Raw genomic sequence first — 15,638 nt, forward strand, 5'->3', positions numbered from 1 at the left:
GTTCATTTGGCTCTTTGACTGCAGGTGGTGCTCCTGAGGTGGTGCTAAAGCAGCAGTGACAGTGCCCTTGGCCGTCAGCCCTCACTGCCCAGGGGCATAATTGATGGGGCTGACCTTGTTGCCTGCAGGGATGCCTGTGACCGTGATCCTCTTGTCTTTCTTCTTTCTCCCTTTCCAGGAAGATGAAACTGATGTCTCGGAAGAGGTGAAAGCAGCGTGGGTAAGCAACCAGCAGGGAGGCTGCCCCTGTAGGGCTCAGCGTCCCCGTAGGTCTCATCCCGGCTCGCGTGCACACAGTTAACAGAAGGAAGAGCGGGCTCTGTGCAGACTTGGGTCCAGGGAGAGTTTGGAGGCAGATGCTCCTCTGCGAGATGGGACGGGTGCTCGCTGGTGTACTGTTTTCTTTTCTTTTTTTTAAAATTTATTTATTTTATTTCTTTTATTTTTGGCTGCGTTGAGTCTTCGTTGCTGTGCGCGGGCTTTCTCTAGTTGCCTTGAGCGGGGGCTACTCTTCATTGCGGTGCGCAGGCTTCTCGTTGTGGTGGCTTCTCGTTGCGGAGCGCGGGCTCTAGGTGCACGGGCTTCAGTACTTGTGGCATGCGGGCTCAGTAGCTGTGGCTCGCGGGCTCTAGAGCGCAGGCGCAGTAGTTGTGGTGCATGGGCTCAGTTGCCCCGTGGCATGTGGGATCTTCCTGGACCGGGGATCGAACCCATGTCCCCTGCGTTGGCAGGCAGATTCTTAACCACTGCGCCGCCAGGGAAGTCCCCAGTTTTCTTAAATGGTGTAACAATGCCCATGTTCTTGAACGAGTTTCCTGCATTTTTCGGTGCCTCCTGCCAGGTTCTAACACAGTTACGGGCTCTTTTTCTCTATTGTGCTATTGGATCGTATAAAGTACTTTGAAATCTTGGGAAGAAAAGTGAAGAGTGATACTGTTTCTTATGCATCTACATCCTCTCCACGCTAACAGAGAGGAACACAAGAGTGAATAGTGTAAACGGTCCAGAAATCACTTACATTTGACTTTGAAATAAGGTTTAGCTCCTTGGCTCTTGTGTACCCAGATCCCTTAAGGCCTGGCACCCAGCTCTTCTCTGCTGTGGGCACCCCGGGTCAGCTCTCCTGAAGCTCCAGGTTCCTGTAAGTCACTCACATGTGATAGAAATTTAATGCTTTTCTAGTACCATTAGTACCATTTTTCTTTGGTTTTTGTTTTGTTTTGTTTCGTTTTTGTTTCTTTGTTTATTTGGCCGCACTACACAGGTTGCAGGATCTTAGTTCCCTGACCAGGGATTGAACCAGGCCACGGCAGTGAAAGCCCTGAGTTGTAACCACTGGACCACCAGGGAAATCCCTAGTACCATTTTTCAAGAAGGAAGGGATTTGGTTTTGACTAAATGAATTGAGACTCCATGTACATTTCTATTGGGAATTATGTAAGAAGATGGCCTTTTTTCTACCCTACAGTTATGTGACAGTATGTTCTCAGAATATGTTTAATAACTCATACTGAAAATGAACAACTGATTCGTTTTTAGCAGAGGAAGTAGAAGTGCTATATTATGTCATTGACCTGCCTGTAGTTTGGTCGAGATCCTAAACAGTCAGCAGGGGCTTCCAGAAAGCAGTGCCCATGGTGGCGTGGTGAGAGCTGCCTGCGTGCAGCTGCAGCCCGGGCTGCCTCATGGTGGGGAGTGGGCGTCAGGTGCAGATGCCGCGTGGAGGCTCCCCGGGGCAGGGGGTGTGTGCACACGACAGCGACTTCATTCCGCAGGGGCTTGGGGAGGCTTCAGGGGATGAAGAGTGAATGCAGGAGAGCTTCTGTGGGGAACTATATTAGAAAACCCCTAACGAGAGATCCCGGGTGCTGACTACAGAGCACTGAAGTGGCCCGTCACCCGTAGAGGGTCGTAGAGGCCGGTGAGCTCCACGGAGGGAGTTACACAGGAGACCTTGGTGTTGGCCAGCGTCTCTGTCAGTGAAAATCTTTACCTGCACGTTTCTAAGCTACTTGGTGTGAAAAGTCCTTGCCTGGTGCACCAGGCAAGGGCCACGAAGATGCCTCTGATGCCATGCTTCCCAGAGAAATTCACTGAACGACCACTGACTTAAAATTACAGAAAAGATTTTCTGATTGGTGAGATTGGACATAGAGTCATTTGTCAGATTGAAAAACGGTCCACTCATCCCATTGCTTGAGGCATCCGCCAGTGTTCACTGCGGGTCCAGCAGACGCCAGTGTGGGTCTTCAGAGAGGGATGAAGGGTCGGTCCCCTCTCTACTGGCAACTGAGTGTGTGCAGGTGGCCAGCGCTCACAGCACGCCTGGCATGTCTCCAGCCCGCCACGGTGCCCGGGGCGGCAGCACCCTGACCCCGGCCTGCGTTAGCGCAGCTCTGACTGGTTCTCTCCCGAGCGCTTGTCCAGCCCTGGCAGGCGTGATGCCGGGATCCATACGGCCCACAGAACAACAGGCCCGTCACTGTAAATTGTGGAAATCTAACCTCAAGATGGTCAGGACTGTGTCACGACCGCTCTCCCACTCCAGGAATCTACTGTTTTTTAAGTTAACTCTTCCCAAGACTCTGACATCTGTTATTTTAAATTGGGATAGATTTACAATCAGTGAACTGCACAGACCTAAAGTGTACTGTTGGATGAGTTTTGACAGTTGTAATCAGTGGTGTAACCACCACTCAAGTCAAGATGTAGAGCTTTTCCGTCACCTTGAAAAGTTCCCTCATTCCCCTTCCCCTGTCCTGAGAGGCAGCCTCTCTTCTGATTGCCGCCACCGTAGAGTAGTGTTGCCTGTTCTTGAGCTTCACGTACATGGAATCATTCGGTGATAATACTTTACTTTAAGGGTAGAAAGGAAACTCTATCTCCAGTCCGAGTTGGACCTAAAATGATTCCAAATGTGTACAGATGCTCTCCTCTTCTCGAAGATTCTTCAGCCTCTCGCCCATATATCAGTAACAAGAGCATGGCTAAGAAAACCTTTCTGTTGTTTAACCTTAATCTCTGTAGACATCATGGAAATTTATTTCTTTTTGTGGACCTAAGCTAGAAAAATGTAACCGACATTTGTATACAGGTAAGGTTGATGGCCAAGAATGGCCCTGGTGTTTGTCGTGCAGTCTGGGAGGGAGGAAGGCCAGTCATGCATTTCTGTGGTGGTGACACAAGGGACGCTGAGAAGGCTGGGGGCTTGGTCAGGGCCCCGCACAGTGCGCGATTTTAATCAAAACCATCCCCACCGGAGAACCGACAATGGGCACAGGGCTTCATGTCTTAGCACCCCCTTAGCCGACGTGCTTAGAGCAGACGTGCGTGGTTGTCCGCGTTAGACGGGGACCGTCTCCAGAAGTCCTAGTATATCCTGTATCTTGCTAAGTGAAGAAGAAACTGAGTCTGGATTTACCGTGAGGAAGGAGGCTACCGCAGTCAGAAGTGCTGCCCTCCTCCGCTGGTCGAGAGGGGCAGGCTGCGGAGCAGTCGCGGGCACACTGCAGACGCTGCTGGCCCTTGGGCTCTTTGCATCCTTTTTTCACCTGCGTCTTTGGCCTGCCTTCATTTTGCTTAACACTGAGTTTTCTCTACGCATTCTTGTCCTCTGAAGCAGACTGTTTCCCAGGCCAGTTCTGATGTATAATTGAATTTATCACTAGAGGGCACAAGTCGTCAAAAGAAAAGATGGTGAACAAGCAGAATGGTGTCTAAGGAAGCTGAACAGGAGACAGATTGCTTTTGTTTTAAAGGAATTGTTGAACAGTCCAGTTCAATGCAGTGAAGTTACCCGCCTCCCAGATTTGGGCATCTTAGAATTGGGAAGGAATTTAGAGAAAACTTGGGTTAGGAACCTCATTTTACAGTTAAGAGAACTGAGGCCCAGGGCAGTTAGGAAGTACTTGGGGATGTGAAAGCTCTAGGTGAACGCCCTACGCCCCGTGTCAGGGAGCCTTTATGGGACTGTGGTGGGGCCGACCTCACATCGCCCTCCATTCCCCATCCTTTTTTTTAAGGGATACAGGTGAGCAGTCAGATGAAGAGGTCCATCAGGTGAGGTGTGAATGTGTCCCAAGGTCAGAAGCTTTGTCCCCATGGAGGTGGTTGTACCACCCGCCCGGCATGTGGATATTACACCAACCCAGAAGTTCTCCAGACCTCATAGTTTAAGGATTTTTATGGAGGCTTCAACATGGGCATAATTCATTATTAACTCAATCTCCACCCCCTTTACCTTCCCCCCAGAAGATGGGGGGTGAGTCTAAAAGTTCCAAGTTTTTTTTTTTATTAAAGTATAGTTAACATACAGTATTTTGTAAGTTACAGGTGTACAATATAGTGATTCACAATTTTTAAAGGTTAAACTCCATTTATAGTTATTATAGAATATTGGCTATATTCCCCATGTTATGCAATGTGTCCTTGTCGCTTATTTTTTACCCAGTAAATTGTACCCCCCCTGCCCCCTGACCCCATTCTTCATTTGTTTTTTACTGAGCAGGTTACATGTTTGAATTGAGTTGCTAGTGGCATCTCGCCTCCTTAAGTAAAGGAAGGTCTTCTTGAAGGACACCTCGAAAGCCTCCTGAGAGTTTCAGGTTCAGTGGTAGAGGATCAGCCTTCTGCCAGGTGGGAGGGTACTTATGTAGGGAGAGTACACAAGTAGGTGGGTACTTATGTCTGTCCATCCTTCAAACAGGAAAATGCTTCTCCCTCTAGAATCCCTATTGCTTTTAGGCAAATCCGGTGGCATCAGTCTGAACAAAATCACGACACTTCACCTTCAAAGTCAGCAGTGTAGCGTCCAGTCCAGAGTGAGCCCGTGGTCTGGTTGCTAACCCTGCAAGAGGCCTTGGTTATAGGAGACACTGTTAAGGAAGCACTGACCAGTAGGTGTTCAGATACCGGCCGTAGATAACCGGTAGCAACTAGTCGGGAGAGACCTTGGTCAAGTGTGCAGAAGATAGAAGCGATTAAACATAAGACTTTCAAACTAAATCAAAGAGAGGCTCAAAGTGAAATTTGCCAGCAAAGCTCGGTTTTAAACTAAGCTTTAACAGAAAATAAAACTTGCTTTGGGAGCCATTTGGCCCCAGAAATATCTCTAATACCAAAAGCCACTAAATGCATTTCCCATTTTGTCCTGCCTTCTCTTTTATAAGCTTCTCGTGTATTCACTGAACAAGCACTTCCACGTGCCTGTGGGCAGGGGTGCAGCAGAGAACAAAAAGCCCTGCTCTTGTAGAGTCTCCATTCTGGTGAAGCAGGCGGGCAGTGAGTAAAATGAACGTGCCAAGCGAACAGTGTGTGGAAGGTGAAAAGCCGTGTGGAGAGGCTCCAGAACTCAGGAGTGGGGAATGCGGGGCGGGGGCGCTGAGCATCTAAGGAGGGGTCGGCGTTGGCCTTGCCGCGAAGGCAGCACTGGAGCCCAGCGTGAAGGGAGTGAGTGGGGAGCCCCGTGGACGTGCGCAGGCGGAGGGAACAGGGCTCGGGGGGCCGTGAGGCAGGAGGACAGGCAGGACCTGTGAGGAGACGGCGTGGGCATGAGAGCCCGCGGCAGAGCCGGGCGGTCGGTGCCAGGGCGTGCGAGCTCGTGTAGAGCTCTGCACAGCAGAGGGGCAGGAGTCACATCCTGGGGGCACTCCACCTGCTGTTTGGAGAAGACCCTCTATGTCACCCTAACCCAGCGGGACTGACGAGGGGTTTGGGCCAAGTGATCGCGGGTGGTGAAGGTGCTGAGAAGTTTTCATACGCACGGCGTATTTCAAAGTTAGAATCAGCAAGACTTCTGTTGGATTGGGTGTACGGTGGGAAAAACAGAGGGGGGTCAAGGTTGACACCAAAGATTTTGGCTCAAGTGCCTGAGAGGGTGGAGTTTTCATGAACTGAGATGGAGAGGACTGTGGAAGGGCAGGCCTTTGGGTTTGGCTCTAGAAGCCCTGGAGTTGATGTGTCTGACCGCCGTCCACAGGGAAATGTCAGGGGCGGAGTTGGAGGTACAGACAGGATGCAAACGTGCAGGTTGTGTCGGGAGCCGTGACACTGGCGCAGCTCACCAGGAGTGCGAGCGTAGACACAGAAGACGCCCAGCAAACGGGCGAGCCCGAGCACTGGGCTCTGAGAAGGGGGCTGCAGTTCCCCCTTTTCCAAAACCAAGTCAGCCAAACAAAGCGCACTTGCACAGAACAGGAGGGAGTCTGCTTATTTTTTCACCAGTTTTTCTCAGCCGGTGCAGGTGTGTTCCCCATGAAAGCCACCCGGCCTGTTTATGGAAGAGCCGTGTAGTCGGGGAGGAGAGCCGGTTCCTGGAGCTCCCCTGACAGCTTCTGGAATAGAAATTACTGCCTCTCTGCAGACCTTGTCTGGAGGCCTCTGAAGGCCGGGAATGTCATAAGACTTTTTGTTACATGAGAGGAATTCTACTGATTAACCGTATCTGCAAATGATCTTTTAAGCTGACTCAGCTTTTGGTTCCCTTTGCCTTACCTGACTTTCCTCAGTTTTATTACATCTTTGAATAACTAGCACTCCATTTCACTTAAGGAGAGGCTTTCTTTGAAAAACTTATTTCTAGGTGCTCTTCTTTATCAAACTCTGATTTATCCCTGTGATGGCTAGAATGACAGTCGTAGACTTGGGATTTTAGAACCGAAAGCAACTTTAAACTTCTTCCCTGCCCTGCCCTCCTCTCCCCTCCCCTTCCCTCCCCTTCCTTTCCCTCCCCTTCCCTCCCCTTCCTTTCCCTCCCTTCCTTCCTTCTTCCCTCCTTCCTTCCCTCCCTCCCTTCCTTCCTTCCTTCCTTCCTTTCCCACATCGTGTACCTTGCAGGATCTCAGTTCCCCGACCAGGGATTGAACCCAAGCCACGGCAGTGAGAGCACCAAGTCCTAACCGCTGGACCACCAGGGAACTCCCTAAACTTCTCACTTTAGAGATCACAGCTGAGGAGGCCCAGAGAGAGGGAGCACAGCCATGTCCGGGGCTTTGCACCGCGTTCTCCTGAGTCTGTATCTGTCGTGTATGTTGGGTGATGTCCTGTCACAACAGGCTAGGAGTGCAGACCCAGGAGCTGGGCTCCCGGGGCAACCCCACCTTGACCGCTGAACTGCTTTGGACGAGATGCTTCAGTTTCCTCATCTGTCAAGTGGGGATAATAATAGTGTCTACCTCTTAGAGTTGTAAAATGAAAATGAGTTAATGCATTTAGATACTTAGAGATGAGTAAGATCCACTCAAATTATTTTCCAAATCTGTAGGTTCCTAAATCTGGATGAGAGAAAGGCTTTTGGAATACTCTCATTGACCTTAGAATCCTGTGATTTTTAAGTGAAGTTATTAATTTATCCATGAAGAATGGATTCTTTGGAGAGTCAGAGAAGTAGCTCAGGCTCCAGCGTGTGCTTGTGCTCTGAAAATGAACCTGATGAGTTTTGAGAAATAAATCTTAAAAGGAATTGCCGAGGTAGGGACAGAAATGAGTAGAGAAGGAAGGACCGAGAACTCAGTGTTTCCTCTTTTGCTTGGAGCCCTTTGAAGACCTGATGAGACCACGTCCCTGCACGTTTCTGTGTCCTCAAGCAGGCTTTCATCCTTCTGCCTAAACTGCCCCTCCCGCTTCTGTTTTTCTGCTCGTGTTCCCACAGATCTTTACCACTTCCCCCCACTCTCTTTCTTCGAGTAAATAATAGCCCTTTTTCCTACTTGCTCTAATTTTTCACAATTTTGCTTCTGGCTGTTTGCTGGATCTTCTCCCCTCTGTCAAGCAGGATTTTGAATCTTGTTACTTAATCTTGTGAAGCCCCTTTATCTGCTGGAGGGTGTCCAGCGATTTTCTGTCCGCTCTCCACCGCTGGGCAGTGTCTTTGCCATTCTCCTTTTAGGTAAAAGCCTAGGACTGTTTTGCTTTCCCTTCTCTCCGGGGCCTGATTGCCTAATATGGTAAAGTATGTCCCAGACAAGCCTGTGCTGTTGAGATAGAACAACAGTCTAAGTTTAAAGACACGGTAGGTAAGCTCTCGGGTGGAGTTGCTTATTTCTGTAGTAAAGTAGTATTTTTCACAGTGTACCGTAAAACCACCATAATCTTTTTTTTTAAAGCAAGCCACTCTTCCTTTTAATCGAGTGAAAAGATAGTAAAATATAGATTTTCCTCCCTCAGCTTCTTTATCTTCAGCCAGATAAGAAGAAGAGGAGAAAAGGGTGGTTAGCTTGTCCCTAGAATGAGAGGGCTTGAGAAGCCCGAGAAATTTGATGATAGTGCTCATAGGAGTAGATCTAATGAGCAGGGCCGTCATGAACAGCCCCCAGGGGTTGGCAGACTCTCCACGCAGGCCGTCGGGGTCCCAGCAGTGACGGCGGGGGGCCGGGGGTGCGGGTGCAGAGACTGGGAAGCGCCTTCTGTCCAGGCTGCGTGAGGGTGCTTCTCCAGCTGTGACTCCGCGCTCACTGGACGGCCTCTCCTTGCACTGCACACTTGCTCTTGCTTTGCAACTGTCGTTCTTAAAATACTACAGCTGCTGGGATTTGCTATATATGGGTCATACTTGTGCCTTGCTCTAGCCAAGCTGTATAAACCATCTTAAGAACAAAGTTTCTTTTGGCATCTTCCTTCCTTTTAAGGACTCTATTAATTTTGGGTCATGCCATTGCCAAGCAAATCTCAGTAATCAAACTGCACATGTATTCCTTTCAGACCCTGTAAGTTTTGGACCCGCTGTCCCATCTCATCAGTGAATTCTGCTTCAGTCAGAAATCTTTTTTAAGATAGAATAAATTGGCCTTCAGGGTATCTGTTTGAGCTTTGCTCAAATGTCTTATACAAAGATGTGGAAGGTTTATCAACTGCTGAGGGTAGGACAGTTAACCTCTTGACCTTTCCTTTTATTCCAGTCTTCCTTCTTCCATGACTGCCTTCAAGGTATCAGTTTTTGTTAGTGACCTGTGACCTTATGTCTCTTTGTTGGAGGGACACCAGTGAGCTTGAAACTCTGCTGGAACTTGTCTTTTATGATTACAAAGGCAATGCATTTCATTATAGAAAATATGTGAAGTACCGAAAAGTGTAGAGAGTATTTCTAGAGGAGGCTGTACTTTTAGGGGTCACCGTGATGGGTGATGTTGTGCATGCGTTTCGTGGGCAGGGGCCAGGGAAGCCAGACACCCTTGTGTGTCCCGTAAAACAGACAGTTGTCCCACAGCTGGGCTTCTCACCGTCTCCCTGGACAGTCAGAGATAAAAGCCTTTCTGTTATCTGAGTTCAAAAGCCAAGTGGGGGCTTCCCTGGTGGCGCAGTGGTTGAGAATCTGCCTGCTAATGCAGGGGACACGGGTTCGAGCCCTGGTCTGGGAAGATCCCACATGCTGCGGAGCAACTACGCCCGTGAGCCACAATTACTGAGCCTGCGCGTCTGGAGCCTGTGCTCCGCAACAAGAGAGGCCGCTACAGTGAGAGGCCCGCGCACCGTGATGAAGAGTGGCCCCCACTTGCCACAACTAGAGAAAGCCCTCGCACAGAAACGAAGACCCAACACAGCCATAAATGAATGAATAAATAAATAAATGAATAAATAAAAATTAAAAAAAAATGGTATTACATTTAACAACAACCAAAAAAAAGCCAAGTGGATTTTATGTATGAGCTCACATTTTTTGGCAGAGGGAGGTTCTAAATATTCAACCACTGTGTCGGCTGAGGAGAAACCGCACCTTGGTTTTGCTCGTCCCTGACAGCAGTGCCTCTTGTGCGATGACGTCATCATGCAGCACACCCCTTCGGGACAGTCCCGTGGTGGGTCCACGCCTCCGGCTGCTCCGTGACACCTGCTAGTATTATTGGCGCCCAGATTTACACATTGAAATCCGTGTTTCATTATAAATGATTTTCCCTCTGTTTCTTCTTCATGTTTAATAATTCATTTTTGTGATTTTAGCTGAGTTTTACGTCTAAGAATTTCATTTCAGGATAGTCAAGGTCGGGGCAGGGCGGGTAGAAGATACTTGTTATAAAAGGAGATTCATACCCCTATAAAGAATAAGAAAAAGTTGTCTAAGTCATTCACTCAAAAGAGATTATTGTTTGACATTACGGTGAATTTCCTGCCGGTATTTTTCCTAAGAGTTTTTTTTCCCAGGATCAACTAATGACATTCTTGAGAGGAGGATCATTTTCAACCTGAGCATTCCTGGGACCCCATCATTACCATGATGACAATTTCGTGTGAGGTTGTCTTCAAAGCACTTGGGTTCGGCTCTTTTATGGAAGCAGTCAGTCTGTGCTGGCTTTGATCGTGGAGAGCCTCCAGGGATAATTGCTCCCCTTTCAGTGCAGTCTGGGGATTACCTTAGTTACAGGAGTCTTCATTTCTTCTGTTGATGGTGTGGCTGGAGAGCTTTAACCACGGTTTAGGCTTAGCTAATGTCAGCATTCTAGCCCCATGATTGAGGTAAAAAGCTTAGTGTGGGATTTGCAGCTCTTTCTCAGCAAATGAAGTGTTTATAGATCTGCCCCAGCAGGAATGTTGAGCTTGAGGCACTGACAGATGTTGCCTTTCCCAGTGTTGTTGTGGGAGGACCGGAGGGGTAGGGTGGTGGGGTGAATGGTCACAGTTTACCAGTCTTCATTTTCTCCAGCTCCATCTTCAGTCAGGCAAGCTCAAGAATCGGAGAGCAGGCATTTAGGGACATGAATTTCTTTCATGAAAAACCATAACATTCTATCCAAACGTAATCCTGTAAGGTACACAAATGTTCCCACAGGTGTGCCTTAGCAGCGCATGCTTTCCTGTGCTTTAACAGTTTTTGTCTTCTTACAACCTGAACTCTTACACTGTGAATTATGCCAAGGTTATTGGCTACTGAGAAGAAAGAAGGGACTTTTAAAAAGCCCTTTAGCAAATTAATAGCTCAAACTAAAATACTTAGTATGGTCTTGGAGCTTATAACTCCGGTTATATTCCTGAAATTTTTTTCAGGTTATAGAAGCATTTTAAGAGGAAAATAACGTGTTTGGATATTGTTTAACCAAGTGAAACAGATCATGCGTCAAGGTGGGGTTTTGCCTGGCGCTGAGGGACTTCCAGAAGTGCTTCACCAAGGTGGCGGTCACGGGGCTGTCATCACCGCGTGCTGCGGTCTCCCTTGCCCCGAGTGCCCGGCTGCTGTGGAGGGCCCGCACTCTGCGCCCTGGGGGGAGGCGGCGGGCAGGTGCTCGGGCCTGTTCCCCAGCAGTGGGCGCGGAGGGGCGGCCAGCCTAGTCCTGCTCTCGGCACCGAACACTCTAGGTCGGGGTTCAGCAGGCTTGTTATGTGAAGGGCCTGACTGTCAGCGTTTTCTCCTTTGCCGGCCACATGGTCTGCCGCGGCTGCTCGGCTCTGCTGTCCCAGTGGGAAAGCAGCCATGGACGGTGTGTCATGAATGGGCGTGGCTGTGTTCCGATAAACCTTTATGCACAAGCAGGCTGGTGGGCTGGACTCGGCCTCCGGGCCAGGCCCCAGTTGGGCAGCCTCTGCTCTAGGTTCCCGGCTCAGAAGGAGTTTGCTGACGTCAGCGTGGCCCCAAGGGCCCACTCTCCCCCGCCCAAGCGCTCCTCTGGTAATGCCGCATCTTGCTGCCTCTGGAGCACCACTGACAGCTCGCGGGCAGGGGGGTCACCTGTTGGGAGGCGTCCGTGTTGTCTGCCCTCGCCGGAAAGGCACTGGTGGATTTTGGTCCCGCTGCAGGAAGCGTGGCAAAGCTTCCTGCAGGAGGAGCCCGGGAGGGAGAGTGTCTTCTGTGCCGTCCACACGGAGTTTCTCTGCTCTGTTGCAGTTCTTTACCTTCTGAGGAGAAAGTCTGAGATGGTGGGTTCCCGGTCTGTCCCTTATCGGCTTTTCTCATCTGAGCCGTCCCTTCCTGCCTCCCAGGGACCTACCGGCACGGCTGGACACAGGCAGTCGCTTGCCTCGTGAGAAGTTCAGCTCTTTGTAGGCTCTGACCACACCCTCAGGCTCACAGGCTCTTAGGAGGGTGCCTGCCGGAAGGCTGTTGGTCGCTGTCACTCACGCTAATGGCTGGTTATCATTTGAATTCCTCAGGAGTAGATTCTGGAATTTATTGTCTTTTTGCCTTGTTAACTTTCAGTCTGCAGAATATATGCAGGAAGAATTGCGGGCGGGGGGCGGATTTGCAGGGGGGGGGGTGACATAAATCTTAAAAGCTTTGACCCTGCTTTTACTTGAAATGATATTGAAAACGAGTGGATTTTTAGAAAGAAGCTAATAAAATTTTGATCCTTCAACAATTTTAGGGAAAAAAGGGATGAAAGCTGACCGTAATCTGTCACAGTAAAGACTCCTATCAGATGTGGGAACTGATGCTGGGTTAGCACAATTAATTTTGTGCCAAGTAAGCAAAACCAGACCTTCTCTTGAGAATATGTGTCTACCTAACGTGTGCCTGTTGTCCGAGAAGTCTCTTGGGTCACCGGTGACCTTTGGTGCTCAGTAATAAAACAATGAAATACCGTTTGGGCAACTTCGAGATCATTTCTGGTGTGCTTGACTCAGAGCTCTGGGCAGGCTTGGATACTGACGCCCAGCCAGCTGCGCAGTTCTCAGTGATGACGGGTGAAGGTAACAGGTAGAGCTTCTGCCGTCGTCTTCCTCAAACTGGTCAGGAAGAATCGCTGCGGTCATTTGTTTAGGACATGGGTTTTTGAGCCTCTCCCCACACGATTCCGAATTGGTGGAGGGTGGAAAGCCTGGGAGCCTGCATCATACAAGTCTCCAGGGGAATCCCAACGGGCAGGTTTCGCAGACACTGTTCTCGAGGTACGTGAACGTTTAGGGGTTGCTAGCATCCCGGGGAGGCCGTCATGAAGCCTAGGACTCCCTGGGGCACAGCTCAGAGCCAGCCTCCACTCCCTCCCTCCCTGCAGAAGGCACACGCTGATTGGGTACCCGCCACGTGTCGGGTGGCGCGCCTTAGGGATGCGGGAGTGTGACGGCAGGCGTGCTCACATCCTGAGGGGCAGGAGCCAGTCCTGTTAGACGCCCCCTATCGAGACACCTAATAGGCCGTTGAACCTAGGAATCTGGTGGTTGTGGAAGACGCGCGACGGATCTGGAGTCACTGCCTTAGGACGGGGATTTAGTGCCCGAGGACTGGGTGAGACTGCTCAGGAAAAGGGCACAGTTAGCACAGAAGGGCCTGTGGCCACGTTCCCGATTATTCCAGGGCTGGCCCTGGACAAGACCCAGAGTATTTCTCCGATTGTAATGGAAGAACATGTACAGAGAAGTTGGTGGGTCCCATGATGGGAAAATGAAGTAGCTCTGATCTGACTTTTTGTCACACGCACACTTTATATGTACAGAGCAATCAGAGCCTGTTAGAATCCAGATGAAAGATAACGAACTAGGTCTCTAGTGCTTCACGTGGACTGAACGGGAGAAGTCGAGGAAGCGTGAGAAGTCGGCAGGACTCACTGTCTTCCTGGCTGTGGAGCGGGAGCATAGCGGGAGTGTGGGGTGGCTGGGAAGATGCAGGGTCGGTAGAGACGGTGCTGGCTTTGGAGCCAGAGACCTACATTCAGAGCCAGTTCCACCTCTTATTAGCTGTATGGCCTTGGAAAAGTCGTTTAACCTCTCGGAACTCTGACAGTGCTTTAATCTGCAAAATGAGATTACTGTTCCTATCGTGCAGGCTTAATGTAAGGAACAGCAGTACAAATGTCTTTTACTTTAGATAATGCCTGGCTTTGGTAAGCTTTTAATAAATGAAAGCTACTAGTATAATGGTCCTTCACCCGTCTCTCTTCCCCCCATCTTTGAGCTACTTTATTCCCATTCCTTGGAATGCTCTTCTTCTCACTTTACTGCCTCTTTCTCCTCCTCCTCGTCCCTTTTTAATGCACGTTCATGTTTTAGGTTAAGCTCCACCTCCTCCAAGAAGCCTTCCTTTGACCCCTCCTCCGACCAGACTAGATTCTTCTCAGTATCTTGAATTTACCTTTAACACACGGTGATCATCATTATGAGCTTGTATTTGCGAATTAAATTAAAATCGTTAAAGGCGTGGTCTGTTTCTTCTTCATTCTTTCACCCTCAGGATCTAGTGTGTAGGCATGTTTTCTCTGAAGACTTATAGAAGAGCTCAGTTGGTGTCTTTCACGTTTCTGATTTGGTGACTGTGTGTGTCGCGTGCTGAGTGAGGCCGGGAATTCAGGAGGAAGAGCGTGTTTTGGGTGCAGGTGACCATTTTGCGTTTGGTCGCGCTGAGCTGGAAGGGAAGCGTCCCACACGCGACCGGACGCGTGGGCTGCGCATGGGGAAGCGCGGGGCTGGCGGAAGCGAGGGCGCCGTCACGTAAGCCGTCTCTTCAGACGCGCTGCCGCCTGCAAGTGCTGAGTGACCGCAGCCAGCGCGGTGAGCGTGGTGGCTGTGGCCGTGGCGCCGCCGCGGCTGCGCTGGTGGCAGGGGCGGGTCCGGGGACGGGCCGCTGCGCGGAACAGCTTCCCCACGGGAGGTGGGAGCTCCGCTGCCAGAGGAAGGGGAGGGGAGCAAGTGCCCCCACGCCTGCCTCGGCCACGTCGCAGGACTCTGCTGCCCACAGAGGGTGTGTGGGCGGAGGCCCCGGGGCTGGGTGATTGGCAGGCATTGCTGGCTCGGGAGGGCAGTTTGGGGGCGGCGGACAGGCCCTGGAGCAGCGGCATCTACTCTGTGACTGACTGCGTGCAGGGCGTGTGATGAGTTTTCTGGGGTTAATAGTGTCTGGTTCGTAACCATTTGCTCTGTGGGCAAAGCTCCGAAATAGTTTGCTGATTAAAAGAATCTTCTACACGCACCCCAGTGTTCATAGCAGCGCTCTTCACAATAGCCGGGACATGGAAACAGCCTAAATGTCCAACAACAGAGGAATGGATAGAGAAGATGTGATGCATATGTACAATGGAATATTACTCAGCCATGAAAAGGCTTGAAATGATGCCATTTGTAGCAACATGGATGGACCTAGAGATGATCATACTAAGTGGAGTAAATCAGACAGAGAAAGACAAATACCGTATGATATTGCTTATCTGTGGAATCTAAAATATGACACAAATGAACTTATCTACGAAACAGAAACAGACTCATGGACATGGAGAACAGATTTGTGGCAGCCAATGGGGAGGGGTTGGTGAGGGAAGGATTGGGAGTTTGGGGTTAGCAGATGCAAACTATTATATATAACACGGATAAGCAACAAGGTCCTACTTTATAGCACAGGGATGTATATTCAATATCCTGTGATAAAACATAATGGAAAAGAATGAAAAAGAATATATGTGTAACTGAATCACTTTGTTGTACACCTGAAACTAACACAACATTGTGAATCAATTCTACTTCAATTAAAAAAAAAATCTTCCTAAAGGCTGGAAGAGTTCAAATAGATCTAATCTTCCTCTCATTTGGCCGATTGTGGTGACAGCCTGATTTTATGCTTCACCCTGACTGCCCCCCCCCCCAACACTCCTTACTCTGCATTTCTGCTCTCCCCCGGCCGCCTGCTCCCGCTCCCGCAAGGACGTTCTGAGGGAATGAAAAGCAGAGTGTCTCTGCCTCAGAGGAGCTCTTTCCACAGTTGACGCCAACTGTTAGGCGGGGGTCGGTTG

At 49.8% G+C, this 15,638-nt stretch overlaps 1 protein-coding gene across 16 annotated transcripts in view; it reads left to right on the forward strand.

Moving 5' to 3' along the window:
- PPP1R12B (protein phosphatase 1 regulatory subunit 12B) overlaps positions 1–15,638 on the forward strand; it is a 200,852-nt gene that overhangs the window by 123,216 nt on the left and 61,998 nt on the right. For all 16 annotated transcript variants that reach the window (XM_057540259.1, XM_057540269.1, XM_057540273.1 and 13 more), the window contains one exon: positions 179–220. In XM_057540259.1, the coding sequence (XP_057396242.1) occupies positions 179–220 (42 nt within the window). The remainder of the gene's footprint in view (positions 1–178; positions 221–15,638) is intronic.

The sequence above is a fragment of the Balaenoptera acutorostrata genome, chromosome 1 (genome assembly GCF_949987535.1).
Source record: "Balaenoptera acutorostrata chromosome 1, mBalAcu1.1, whole genome shotgun sequence".
Taxonomy (NCBI): Eukaryota; Metazoa; Chordata; class Mammalia; order Artiodactyla; family Balaenopteridae; genus Balaenoptera; species Balaenoptera acutorostrata.